Genomic DNA, 12,334 nt, shown 5'->3' with positions numbered 1-12,334 from the left:
ACATAAACCATCTTTTAATCACAAGTTATAATAATCAGGAGATAGGATATGCCAGGCCTGTTTCACCTGACTGTATTTAATAGAAAATGCATCACTCAGCCATGTCAGAAAAATGAGACTCCAGCTCCCCTCTTCCTGCAGTATCAAATTATCTGGTAATGCAGATAAAAACACAGCAAATCACAGCTTGCAGCTCCAGCTTTGGGCTGCAGAATAATGGTATGAAATAATAGCTGGCACATTTAAGTTTAGGATAGTTCCAGAAATAGCTAGTGCTGCATACTCTAAAGAAATATTAATAGAACAGGCCAGTTACAGATCAGAGACCCTGTGATTTTATCACTGTGATTTGGCATTATATACTTGCATATCAATGAAATATGTCATCTAAGACATAGTTCTATTTTCTCACATGGAAAGAGCCTTTTTCAGTTAATTTAAACTCCAGTTCAGCTCTGAATGGGGTCACAGTAAAAACTGCTTACCTTTCCACAGATTTATTTCTATGCCCATGTATAGCTGATACTTCACAGTGCTAAATCTCTTCTTTTTCCCTCTTCACCCATTTTTACTCTTTCAACAAGGACAGAACCAGTAGAGCAAGGAGCATTTGTGCAGGTTCCTTGTCACCAGAGCCATCAAACCTGTTTACTATGATCAGAATAATTACATCGTTATCCGTGTTGGTTCATTAATGATGAATGATGCAAAAGGAGAGAAGAACTGAGCTGGACTCTCAGCCCTCCATTTGAATTTCCATCAAGGAAGCAAACAGTTCCATGGCCAGTAAAACTCCTAAAACCCTGTTCCTGTGGATTTATGTCCTGTACTTCAACCACCAGTTGCCCAAAAGTGCAAATTCTCATTCCTCTGCAATAAGAGACTATTTTTGTGGGATGATCTGGTGTCTACATGATTTCCCAGTAATTAATGATTAGACTGATGCAATAACTGACTTTTTAAAAGCAATTATGCTTAAGCTACAAGCATATGAAGCTTTTCCAATGAAATGTAAGAGCTCATAACCAATTCTTGTCCACAGAAAGGTGGAAAACATCTTTACTTTAAGACTAAATTGTTACAAAGAAAATCAGGTAGTTCAGGCCCTCACAGAAAGCTGAACATACATATAATTTCACAAAAAAAAATATATATCAATCATTCAGACAAATAAGTAGCAGTTTTTCATAATTTGAAATACAAAACAGCAAGGCAGACATCAAAAAGCTGGTGATCTGGTGATGACAGTCTCTAATTTACCTTTAGACCATTTTAGATATTTTGTTATATAAGATCAGCACAAATCATTCTCCAACAGCCGCTCAGAAAAAAAATGTGTCAGTGGACTTATTCCTAAAAGGTGTCTCTGAGAGAGAGACTTACTCTTTCATCACTTGTGATAGGAGCTTTTGTTATTTTATTTCCAAGCTGCGGTCACCTTTGGCAAAATGGAACCAATTTTCCACTGAAGTCATCTTTGATCCTTCTGTTGCCTTCCTTAAAAATAGCCAGGTAATATTTTATATGCATGTAGTAGCATTTCTCTCATAATATTTTATAACAGTATTAATTAAAAATTCAAATAATACAAATATGTCAGGCTATGTATATACATAAAAATATGTATAAAATTGACATGACTGACATATATGCTCATACAAATATATAGGCCCCAGACAAATAGGCAGAGTTTCCCTCTATAAGCAGAACACTGAAATGCAATAAACCCATTTATAATCATCCTCCAAGCACATGAAAAGTTTCCCATAAATGTTGTCATTTGACCTTTTCAGAAAAGGTCACCCAAAGGGCATCGATCTCTCATTGGATTTCGATTACACACACTTTGAACCAAGGATCTTTACATTTACTGCTCTCATTTATCACAGAATGCTGATTACAGGAAACATCCAAATTCTGACATTTCAAAGGTCAGTTTGCAATTTTTAAAGATTCCCCTCCATTATTCATTTTATTGCCTGCTCTGCTCACAAGTAATCCATTAGAAATACGAGTTTACTCCTTGATCTAAACAATTTGTATCAGAAGCTCAGATTTGAGTGGAATTAAAAACCACTAAAATGAAAGACAAATTATTATGCTTGTTATTCATCAGAGAAAAACATTTTGCTCAAGATAAACATCTTTATGTTTGAACAGCTGTAAAGGTGGTTGGTTGGTTTTTTGAAAAGGAAGGGGATGCTCTTGGTTTTCCTAATCATACTTTAGATAAAAGGTGAGGCACCAAACTGGAAAACAAGCGGTGTGTATAACGTTGGTTTCAGACTTACCACTCTGCCAGGTACAATGTCAGTAGCATTACAACTCTCCAAATTCCCCAAGTCCTCCAAGGGCATGCCTAGGCAATGTGGCAGGCACCTCTAATCAGCTCCTACATGCTGCTTCAACATTCCAGTGAAACACTTTCTCTTTCTGAATGCTCAGAAAATAAATGTCTTCTCAAATACATTTTAGTCTGGGATTCCTCGTCATTGTATGTAAATAAATAATTTATCAAAAAATCTTAATTTGGTGTTCTGCTGCAACAATAAAGTGAAATAAATGTTCACAGTTCTGAGCACTAACATGATGCTCAGCTTATTATGGAAGGGGAACACTACCTGTGATTTTTTTTTTTTCCTCTTGTGGTACTTGCATCCCTTACCAATAGCAGTTTTGCAGTCTTGGTAGAAAGGTGCTTCTAACTGAGCTTGAAAACCCCACAGATGTACATCTTCAAACAGGCAAAGCTGTTATGATGACCTGTAAAAGGATATTGGAACATGAGTGGCTTTTTCTGTTCTTTATTGACTATTGGATATGTGCAAACACCATTAATTACATTTGCAAGACCACCCTCCAGGTCTCCCTTGCCCTTCTCCCTACTGTCCCACCCTCCCCAGGGTTTTGCCACAAAATTACAGAATAATTAAGTAATAATTAATTAATTTTTGATATTGAGCTTCAAGAGGAGGACTGGTAAGCCCGGCAGTGCCAGGCCCCTTGGTCTGTACCTGACTCCTGTGCAGTTGCTGGCCTTGGTGGCCCTGCTTGTAACGTGCCCTGTCACAGAAGAGACCCAGCCCAAACCTGAGCTCCACTGACTGCCATCAGCCAGGGATTTACAGGCACCTGTCAGAAGGAAAGCTGTGGCATGGGGGTGGAAATACACCATTAAACTTCAAGAGTAACAACATGCAAAACCCAAAACACTTGTTACACAATTGAGTTCAGGAACCCCAAGGCTTTTTTTTTTTTTTGGGCACCTTCTCATAGGTTGAGTTGACCTGTGGTGTTACATCTTTATTCTGAGCACTATACACTGAGGTATATTTTGATATAAGATGTGGGATATCGGGGCTTTGCAGAGAAATCATATGCTTATTGCACAGGAGCTGAATAAGTACCAAAAAAACAAAAATTTGACCAGCAAAGTAAATCTCAGACCTCTGGCATTGCCACAAGACTGCAATAAGATCCGCCCCTTTCCCTTTGGGATGTTTGGTCTGTGCACTTGAAAATGCTCAATGTGGATATTCTCAGGAGTGGTGTTATGACACTGTGGGGGAACAGATTTCCATCAGCATTTTGTACTGGCTGCCAGCTGAGGCCCAGAATCACTTAAATATCTGTTCTAATGCCATAGAAGATGGCAAGAACCATGATGTGCCATAACCAAAATGTGTATAAACCATTCCTGCTGAACATACCGACTCACGGATTCAGGGTCAGCCCTGTGATATGCCCATATAACTCATCTGCTACAGAGCATGGAGGAAATCTCCCTGCATTGGTAAATTCCCACATGTTAAAAATCAAAATGAGACAAAATGGAAAAAAGCCACCCATACTTTTTATTCCCACAGCCCAGACTTTTCTGACTTGCATTTTCTGGAGAGCTACAGAATGTCAGATGGCTGCTCTTGTTTAAACCAAGAGCTGAATCCCTCAGGTCCTTCAGATTCGAAAAATGAAAGAGAACACTTCTAAATTACTTCCTTCTCCACCACTTCCATGCCCTGCTCTGATTATGGCTTTTCCTGTTTCTAATTCAAATGAAAGAAGAAAAAGTTCTAAGCCACAGCTGGCAGGATATCATACTCCATTTCATTAGTCTTTTTAATAGAGATTAATAATATTCTCCCCTGTTTTAATGGGATATCACACTTCCTTATGTACCATGAGAAGCACTTTTGATAGGCTAAATTCCAACTGCTGCCATATGATCTTTTAGAAAGAGCTTTGAAGAGGTTTTCTATTTCTCTGCTGTGTACAAAAAAAAGTAAAGAAAAAAAATTGAAAGAAGCTACATTTTGCATTTGCAGATAAAATTTCATCCACACAGATTATCCATGGTGTACTTTACAGATAATATTTTCTCAATATTTGGGATTTTTTTTTTTTTAGTGTTTGCAATGTGGCTTACATTGCTGTTAATTTCAACCACATAAAAAGAGTTAGGCAAACGCTAATGACTTATATCTTCATTAGAGTACACATTTGAGCCATGGATTTATTCAGAGCATTACAGCTCTTCATTATGCACTAGATTGAGTAGTTTTAATTTACTAGCAGCACTTTGATACTCTAAGAAAAGTTCACTTCAGAATTGAATGCCTTTACTTATTTGCCATGTTAAATGTAACTGAGCAAAATGAACATCTCATATTCTAAGGAGGATCACACATGAAAACTATTTGAAAGGACTGCTCAAAACTCACTGCAGCAGCACAATGCATTTCTTTTAATGTTCCTGAGGTCAGCCCAGTTGACAAAATGCATTAATTTGTGCTGTAGATGCATCAACCACCTTGCTTTGCATTCTACATGAAAACTATTGCTGGCTGAGACATTTTTTCTTTCATATACTGAACTGAGGTTTTCATCAGCACATTTGATAGGTCCTGGCTTTGATCTCTAAATCAGGAAGAGCTCTTTGGCACACCTTCCTTCACAAGATGTATTACGTACCAAAGCAGAACAGACACCTGAGTGTCAGCTCTGAAGGAGAGAAACCAAGCAGTGCTATGAAAAGGATGAAGTGCTCCAAAATTGCCATGCTTTCCGAGCCAGCTGATCTCCTTGCTGTGTTCCAGAGAGTTTAATTTCACCATAATTACAATTAATCCAGTTAGGACAATTTGAATGCCATGAGGGGCTTCCAAGGTTCACAGCTGTAAGGTGGGGCAAAAATCCCAGTTTCCAAGTAGATACAGCAAAGGTCTGAGCTGAAGCACTGCTGTCATCTTATCATTAAGCTCCCATACCTTCTGGGTGATTTCTCATGGGCAGCTCCTAGCAGCACTGACTCCTTCTCCTTCACAGCACAACCAACAAACTCCAAGCCTCTTCTCAGCACAAGCACCCAACTCCAACTCTCTGCTCACCCAGCTCACCCACTCTTTTGTAGCAGTCTTCTTACTGGACACAGCTGTGGCCTATGAAGGGCAGGCCTGTTCCTAATCTCTGCTGATGAGCACAGCTGCAACTCCCCAGGTGTGAAATTACCTTCTGCACTGTTCTCTTAAATTCTATCCCTCCACACACCTGTACTGCTGCTTCATTTGCTTCCTTTTTAGCACACCCAAAGCTCACTGGAAATCAGGGCCATCTCTGCTTTTGCCCTCTTGCTCTCCCTTTTGTAGGGAAGGACCACTGCTGTGCTTCCAAGGAACCTGTTCTTGAATAACTTCCAGCATTCCAAGCTCCTTTGCCCCCAGTGGATGCTTGCCACGGAATCCCTTACAGCTGGATTCAGAAAATTCTGAAGTTGACTCTTCTAAAATCCAGGCTCTGAGTCCTACTGCTGACCTTCAGTGTGTTCAGCAAGACCCTTAGGTCTTTCACAGTGTTGTGAAACCAGACCTCCAGGGCAGGGACCTTTCCAGCCTGATGTGCTTTGCTTCTCTGCACAGAATGCAGCACAGAAAAGAACGGCAGGACGGGGCCTGTGTGCTGCAGGGCTCAGGTTTTGATCCACTTCAGCACCACAAAGATACAAATGAGGTGAAGAAGCTGAAATGTTTATTAATGGCAAAGCTTGGGAGAAGGGAACAGGCAGGTTCTGAGGGCTGCAGGGAGGGACCAGTAAAGAGGGAAGGCAAGCTCAGATTTTCCCAGCATTAGCTGGGCCTGGAGCTCCAGCTGCTCCCTTCTGATCTCCAGCTTGTTTCCTCCTGCATGGCATCTGCTGCTGTCCTGGTTGTCCTGATCCAGAAGATGAACTCAGTGATGTAGCTCTTTCATCCAACATGACTTGAACGATGAGGTTTGTGTTGGAGGGGCTCTCATCTGAGTTAAGGGCTTGAAGGGCTGAAAGAAACAGAGCCATGGCCAGAGTGAGGAAAGCCCCTGAAAGGAGCGGCCCACTCAGCTCTTGCCACGGCCTGGAGGAAGCAGGACACAACAAGGACCAGCTGGAAGGTGCTGACCACAAATGACATCTCTGAAAAGGCTCCGTGCTCCCGACGCTGCCCCTCGTGAGCACAAGGAGCGGAGCCGCCGCAGCCGGGGCAGGGATTGCAGCTTCCCCTGGCAGCTCCCACGGACAGACAGACAGACACCCCGTGCAGCTTCCCCTGGCAGCTCCCACGGACAGACAGACAGACAGACACCCCGTGCAGCTTCCCCTGGCAGCTCCCACGGACAGACAGACAGACACCCCGTGCAGCTTCCCCTGGCAGCTCCCAGGACAGACAGACAGACAGACACCCCGTGCAGCTTCCCCTGGCAGCTCCCAGGACAGACAGACAGACAGACACCCCGTGCAGCTTCCCCTGGCAGCTCCCACGGACAGACAGACAGACAGACACCCCGTGCAGCTTCCCCTGGCAGCTCCCACGGACAGACAGACAGACACCCCGTGCAGCTTCCCCTGGCAGCTCCCACGGACAGACAGACAGACAGACACCCCGTGCAGCTTCCCCTGGCAGCTCCCACGGACAGACAGACAGACACCCCGTGCAGCTTCCCCTGGCAGCGCCCACGGACGGACAGACAGACAGACAGACACCCCGTGCAGCTTCCCCTGGCAGCTCCCACGGACAGACAGACAGACAGACACCCCGTACAGCTTCCCCTGGCAGCTCCCAGGACAGACAGACAGACAGACACCCCGTGCAGTTTCCCCTGGCAGCTCCCAGGACAGACAGACAGACAGACACCCCGTACAGCTTCCCCTGGCAGCTCCCAGGACAGACAGACAGACACCCCGCCCGCCTCACTCACCCTCACAGATGAGCTGCAGCTCCTCCCGCTGTCCTCTCATGAGCATCCCGGCGGTCCCTGGGAACACAGAGCCCGTCACGGCCCCTGGCCCGGACCCTGAGGCCCCGGGGAAGGGAGGGAGCGAGAGCCGGCTTGGTGGCTCACCAATGGATCTGACGGCCGCCTCTCGCACGGGCTCCTGGGGGCTCTGCAGGTAGGGCAGGGCCTGGCGCAGGTGCTCGGCCGCTCGGCTCCTGTCCTCTGCCAGCTGCGGAGAGCGGCAGGGCACGGAGGGAAAGGGTTGATGCGGGCCCTGCCCCCGGGCCGGGCGCTCCCTACGGCCCCCCCTGCCCACCGAGCGCTGAGGCCCGGCTGCTCGGCACCGGCCTCGGGGCCAGAGGGGCCCGGAGAAGAGCCCGCACGGCCCAGGGAAGGGAGCGGCCTGTGGGGCGCAGGCTGGCGGCCCTGCCTGCGGCACTGGGCAGGGGCCACAGCCGCCAGCCCCACGGACTGGGTGCCCTGGGCAGGCGGCTTCTCCAGGGATTGGCCTGGGGATTCCAGCCTGTCCTTACCACGTGCTCGGCAAAGCTCCACGGGTCATCCAACTTGAGCAGCTGTTTGAGATCCCTTCTCTTCAGGAAGTTTACTGCAGAGAGCAGCGTTTCCCGAGAGGTCTGCAGAGCAGCAGAGAGCCAGAGATGGCACCGCGGCCCAGGGCACAGGAGCCGCATCTCTGTGCCAAGGCCAGGAGGAGGCTGGAGCCCGTCAGGTGCCAGGGGCTGGGCAGACAGCTGAGCCCCCTCCCAAGGGGACACCCAGGAGGCCTCACCTGTGCCACACGCCGGTTCTCGTCGTAGCAGTGGAAGAAGAGAGGAAGCAGGCTCTCGCTCACATGAGGCTTCAGGGCCTTTTTTCCCCTTTCCACTACTGATTCCATCACATCTTTGTAGAGGCCGATGGAGAGCCACTGCACTTGATTGTTGTCCTGTTGGAAAGGAAAAAACTCAGCACTGGATTGTCCAGGCCCAACAGCCACAGGGCACCACACTTGTGGGCAGCAGCCAGGGGCCGTGGCTGGGGGCACAGAGCCTTACACTGTCAAAGAGGGGCCGGAGCGCGGCAGCCAGTTTGGGGGCTGTGGGGCAGGATGTTAGGATATCCTTGTTCATGAGTATATTTGTGAACACAGACAGACTCATCTTGACCACCTCTATGTCTTCATTGCTCAGGAAATCTATGAGGGGTTCAGACAGGCTGCACATTTTTTTGGCCTATGTGGAACACAAGGCTGTGCTGTGAATCCATGAAAATCTTCTCCACCAGCACTGCTCCAGCAGTGCAACCCCACCCGCCTGCCATGGAGTCTATAGAGGCCAAAGGCCTGTCCCGAAGCACTCAGGCAGCTGAACAGCGACCCTGGAGAGCTGGGAGCAGCTGCCACAGCTGCCAAAGCCCAGCCAAGCCCAAGGGGCTGCTTGCCCCAGCCCCACGCTGCCAGCACAGCTTCAGCTGCTGCATCCTTCTCACCATTGAGGGGTCTTTGCTGAGCATCACGAGGCCTCTGAGGGCCAGGCGTCGCATCTCCATGGACTCGCTCAGCAGGTGCTTGGTCAAGATCTCCAGGATGTTGTTACCCCATTCATTGAAATCCAGGCAATCCAGGACCTGAAAGGCACAGAGCAGGCACAGAGGTGCCCAGCTGGCAGGAGCTCAGAAGTGCACGGGGCCCAGCCAAGGCAGCCAAGCACAGGGCACGGGCAGCTGCGGCTCCGAGAGGGCAGAGGGCTGGGAGGCGGCTCAGCCGGGCAGCGCTGGCCGCGGCGCTCACCTCCACCAGGAACGCCAGGGAGGCCATTTCCCAGCACGGCTCCTCCCTGCTGAGCCGGCAGAGCAGGCGGAGCGCGATGCAGGAGCAGAAAGGTTGGCACACACGGCGCATCTCCCTGGCGGGGAGAAAAAGGCACCGTTGCTCCTGGGCTGGGTGGGCAAACCTGTCCCAGGGCTGACTCACAGAGCTCCGGTCTGCTCCCGAGCAGCCCGGGGGCGCTTTGGGAGGCGGCTGCTCCCGGACACCCTCCTGTGCCGGCCTTTTCCAGTCCGCTCATCCCTCCCTTGGGGACACGGCCCTGCCGCTTTGGGAGGCGGCTGCTCCCGGGCACCCTCCTGTGCCGGCCTTTTCCAGTCCGCTCATCCCTCCCTTGGGGACACGGCCCTGCCGCTCTGGGAGGCGGCTGCTCCCGGACACCCTCCTGTGCCGGCCTTCTCCAGTCCGCTCATCCCTCCCTTGGGGACACGGCCCTGCCGCTTTGGGAGGCGGCTGCTCCCGGATACCCTCCTGTGCCGGCCTTTTCCAGTCCGCTCATCCCTCCCTTGGGGACACGGCCCTGCCGCTTTGGGAGGCGGCTGCTCCCGGACACCCTCCTGTGCCGGCCTTTTCCAGTCCGCTCATCCCTCCCTTGGGGACAGGTCCCTGCGCCCATGACCGCGGGGACTGTGTGGGGCCATGCGGGCACAAAGGAGAGGGGCGGTGGGCAGAACGAGGTCTCACCTGGCCAGCAGACCCATTGCATAGTGGTGGGTTTCTGCACGGAGCAGCGTGTCCCAGGCACACTTCCGTTCCAGAGCCATCAGTAAATTCACACATTGCAGATGGTACAGCAATGACTTCACAGTGCTCACTACAAAGCTGTGTGCAGAGCAAAGCCTGGGTTATGCTGGGACCCCAGCCTGCAGCCCTGGGGACGTGGGAGTGACAGGAGGGCTGGCACGGAGCACCTGTTGGGGTTGGCGGTAATGCCATTTTCCTCCTGACATTTCTTCCAGAAAGTATTTACTTCCTCTGACATCTGCTCTGTAGTGGTGTAAACTTGGTACAGCAGAGCCCCAAGGAGATGGGGGGAATATTCCACAAACGGCTCTGGGCACCAGGGCAGGCGGAGAATCTCCCAAATCACCCTGGTTGCCTGCAAAGGATAAACCATCCAGAGACAGCACTCAACATGGAGTGGCAAGGCCTGAGCATACAAGGGAGAGGCCAGGGGAGACACAGGGGGAGCAGCCGGCCTGGTGCCCCTGAACCCTGTCCCTAAGCCAGGTGTCAGCACAGTGCCTGAGGCAGACAGACACGTTGCAGTGGGGGAGAGGATGGAGAGGCACTGGAGCAGCAACCTGCCTACAAGCAAAGGCCAGCTATGGACACTCACGGCCAGGGCAAAGACATCCTTGTTGTCCCCGTCAGCGGTGTACATTTTCTGCATGGGCCAGCCGTCCATCACGCAGAGCAGTGTGGGCAGCACCTTTTCCGTTGCCGTTCCTGACGAGGCGATGGTCTTCCACATGATTGCGGCAGCTCTGCAGGACCAGAGCTGGGTGTCACGGGGCTCTCAGCCAGGGCACTGCGGCCTGGGCAGCCACAAGGGCCCAGATGGCAGAGCCACAGTGCCCTGAGGGGTAGGCAGGGAGCACGTCAGGAGGGTTATGGGCTGACAAGCCAGCGCTGGGAAATGGAGGCTCCGGTAGCTCCTGGAACTCTCTGCCTGTTCAGCAGAGCCCATTGCACTGGCTGTACAGGGCTAGGCCTGAGCCCCCAAGGCAGGTGGGCCCTGTACCTGTCACATGTTGGGGCACACCGCAGCAGGGTCACTGCCACGTCAGTGGGCTGTTCCTCGGTCAGCCGCAGGATGTCCATGAACAGCCAGTCGTCTGGAGGCTCGTTGGACGCCAGCCTCTGGTGCAAGTTCCTGACAAAGCCTGGCACCTGCACGAGGCACAGGGAGATTGCAGAGCTGCCAGAGCAGCAGCTTGCCCAGCTTCCCCTCAGAAGGGCTTCCCTTGCCACCACATTGGGCCGGGCCTCAAAGGCTTGAGGCGCCACGGCACTGCTGGGGACACCCAGCCCCGGCCACAGGCTGCTTACTTGACTGGGACTGGAAACAACTCTCTCCCCAAACTGATCCAGGCTGGGAGCAGGAGGGATGCTCTGAGGGGCTGTGGGGCCAGCCTCTGCTGCACCCTTGGTGAACATGCTGATCATCTCTCGACACCAAGCGAGGTTTGTGAACTTCTGCAAAAGAAGGAACAACAGGGAAGAGAGGCACGATCCATGCAGTGCTGCAGTGCTGATGCTCGGCTCAGAAGGAGGGGATGGCTCTCAGTACCTGGCCTACAGAGCGCCAGCAGCTACGGGCAGGATCCAGCCCTTGTGCCGGGTCCTTGGCTGCATCTGGCAAAGAGCAAGGAATGCCAGAGCTGAGGAGCTGCAGGAGAGGCCAGAGAGCACAGCCCAGCCCTGCAGTCGCCCCAGGCAGGGACAGCCCCAGGATGCCCCAGCCCCTCTTCTGTCCTGTCCATGGGCATGTCCGCAGGGAAGGGATGGGATGGGATGGGGCAGGGTGGAGCTGGCTGCAGGCCAGCCCTGTGGCCCAGCTCTTTCACTCACTCTTCTGCAGCAGCTGCAGCTGCTCCAAGTCAGCACGTCGCTGGAGGGCGGCACCACAAGGGCAATTCTCCACCTTCTTGGGTGGGGTGGGAGGTCTCTCTGCCATGTCTTGTCGGGATTAAGGGCAACAAGGGCAGGACAGATGCCTTGGGAAAGCTGCAGGGCAGCGAGGGCTGCAGCTGTGCCTTGATGAAAGCTACAATAGGGAGGGCCTAGAACAGCTGCAGGACACTAAGTCCTGCAGTCTGGCCTGAAGGTCTCCTGCCACAGTGACAAGAAACATTTTGGAAAGGCTCTGGTCAGCAAGTCTGACACACTGCCCTTCAGGGCACCTGCAGCAGAGAAACCTTGGGAAGGCTCTGGGTCACTGAGACCCACAGTGTGGCCTCAAGGTGACCTCCACAGAGAACGCCTGGGCAAGCAAGGAACAACGTGGGGACTCCTCACAGCACTGCTCTGCTCCACAGCGTGCACTGAGCACTGTGGTGTGGCCGTGGTGTCACCAGCACCTACAGCACGACGTGTCACAAAGGGTCACCCTTGCACACTGTGTCCTGTTCCATCCACGGTGACCACGGTGCACTGTGTTACAGAGAGCCCCAGGACCCACCTCCACATGCCCTTTTTGGACTGGTTCAATATTTCTTGTATAATTAAGCCTTTTTGAGGCAGGTACAGCCCCCAGCCAAC

The 12,334-nt window shown here is 51.2% G+C and overlaps 2 protein-coding genes across 2 annotated transcripts in view; both read right to left on the bottom strand.

Annotated features, from left to right (window-relative positions):
• ADARB1 (adenosine deaminase RNA specific B1) overlaps positions 1–12,334 on the bottom strand; it is a 342,687-nt gene that overhangs the window by 224,909 nt on the left and 105,444 nt on the right. The window lies entirely within an intron of this gene.
• LOC131085425 (maestro heat-like repeat-containing protein family member 6) lies at positions 5,995–11,564 on the bottom strand. Its single transcript, XM_058027544.1, has 14 exons — positions 11,364–11,564; positions 11,123–11,269; positions 10,815–10,963; positions 10,410–10,557; positions 9,982–10,169; positions 9,755–9,892; positions 9,035–9,149; positions 8,734–8,871; positions 8,301–8,477; positions 8,036–8,191; positions 7,779–7,880; positions 7,372–7,474; positions 7,228–7,284; positions 5,995–6,312 (listed from the first exon to the last, which is right to left on the bottom strand). Exons 2-14 carry the CDS (start codon positions 11,237–11,239, stop codon positions 6,107–6,109), a joined length of 1,794 nt encoding a protein of 597 aa, XP_057883527.1. The 5' UTR covers positions 11,240–11,269; positions 11,364–11,564; the 3' UTR covers positions 5,995–6,106.

This window comes from Melospiza georgiana, chromosome 7 (assembly GCF_028018845.1).
Source record: "Melospiza georgiana isolate bMelGeo1 chromosome 7, bMelGeo1.pri, whole genome shotgun sequence".
NCBI lineage: Eukaryota > Metazoa > Chordata > Aves > Passeriformes > Passerellidae > Melospiza > Melospiza georgiana.
This window is presented reverse-complemented; position numbering and strand designations above follow the sequence as displayed.

Coding starts and splice junctions, on each gene's coding strand:
- LOC131085425 (XM_058027544.1), bottom strand. CDS start 11,239: ATGATCAGCATGTTCACCAAGGGTGCAGCAGAGGCTGGCCCCACAGCC. Junction 8,192..8,300: donor TCCGGCCCCTCTTTGACAGT/GTAAGGCTCTGT, acceptor CCTTTCCAACAG/GACAACAATCAAGTGCAGTG. Junction 7,881..8,035: donor AGAACCGGCGTGTGGCACAG/GTGAGGCCTCCT, acceptor GCTGCTCTGCAG/ACCTCTCGGGAAACGCTGCT.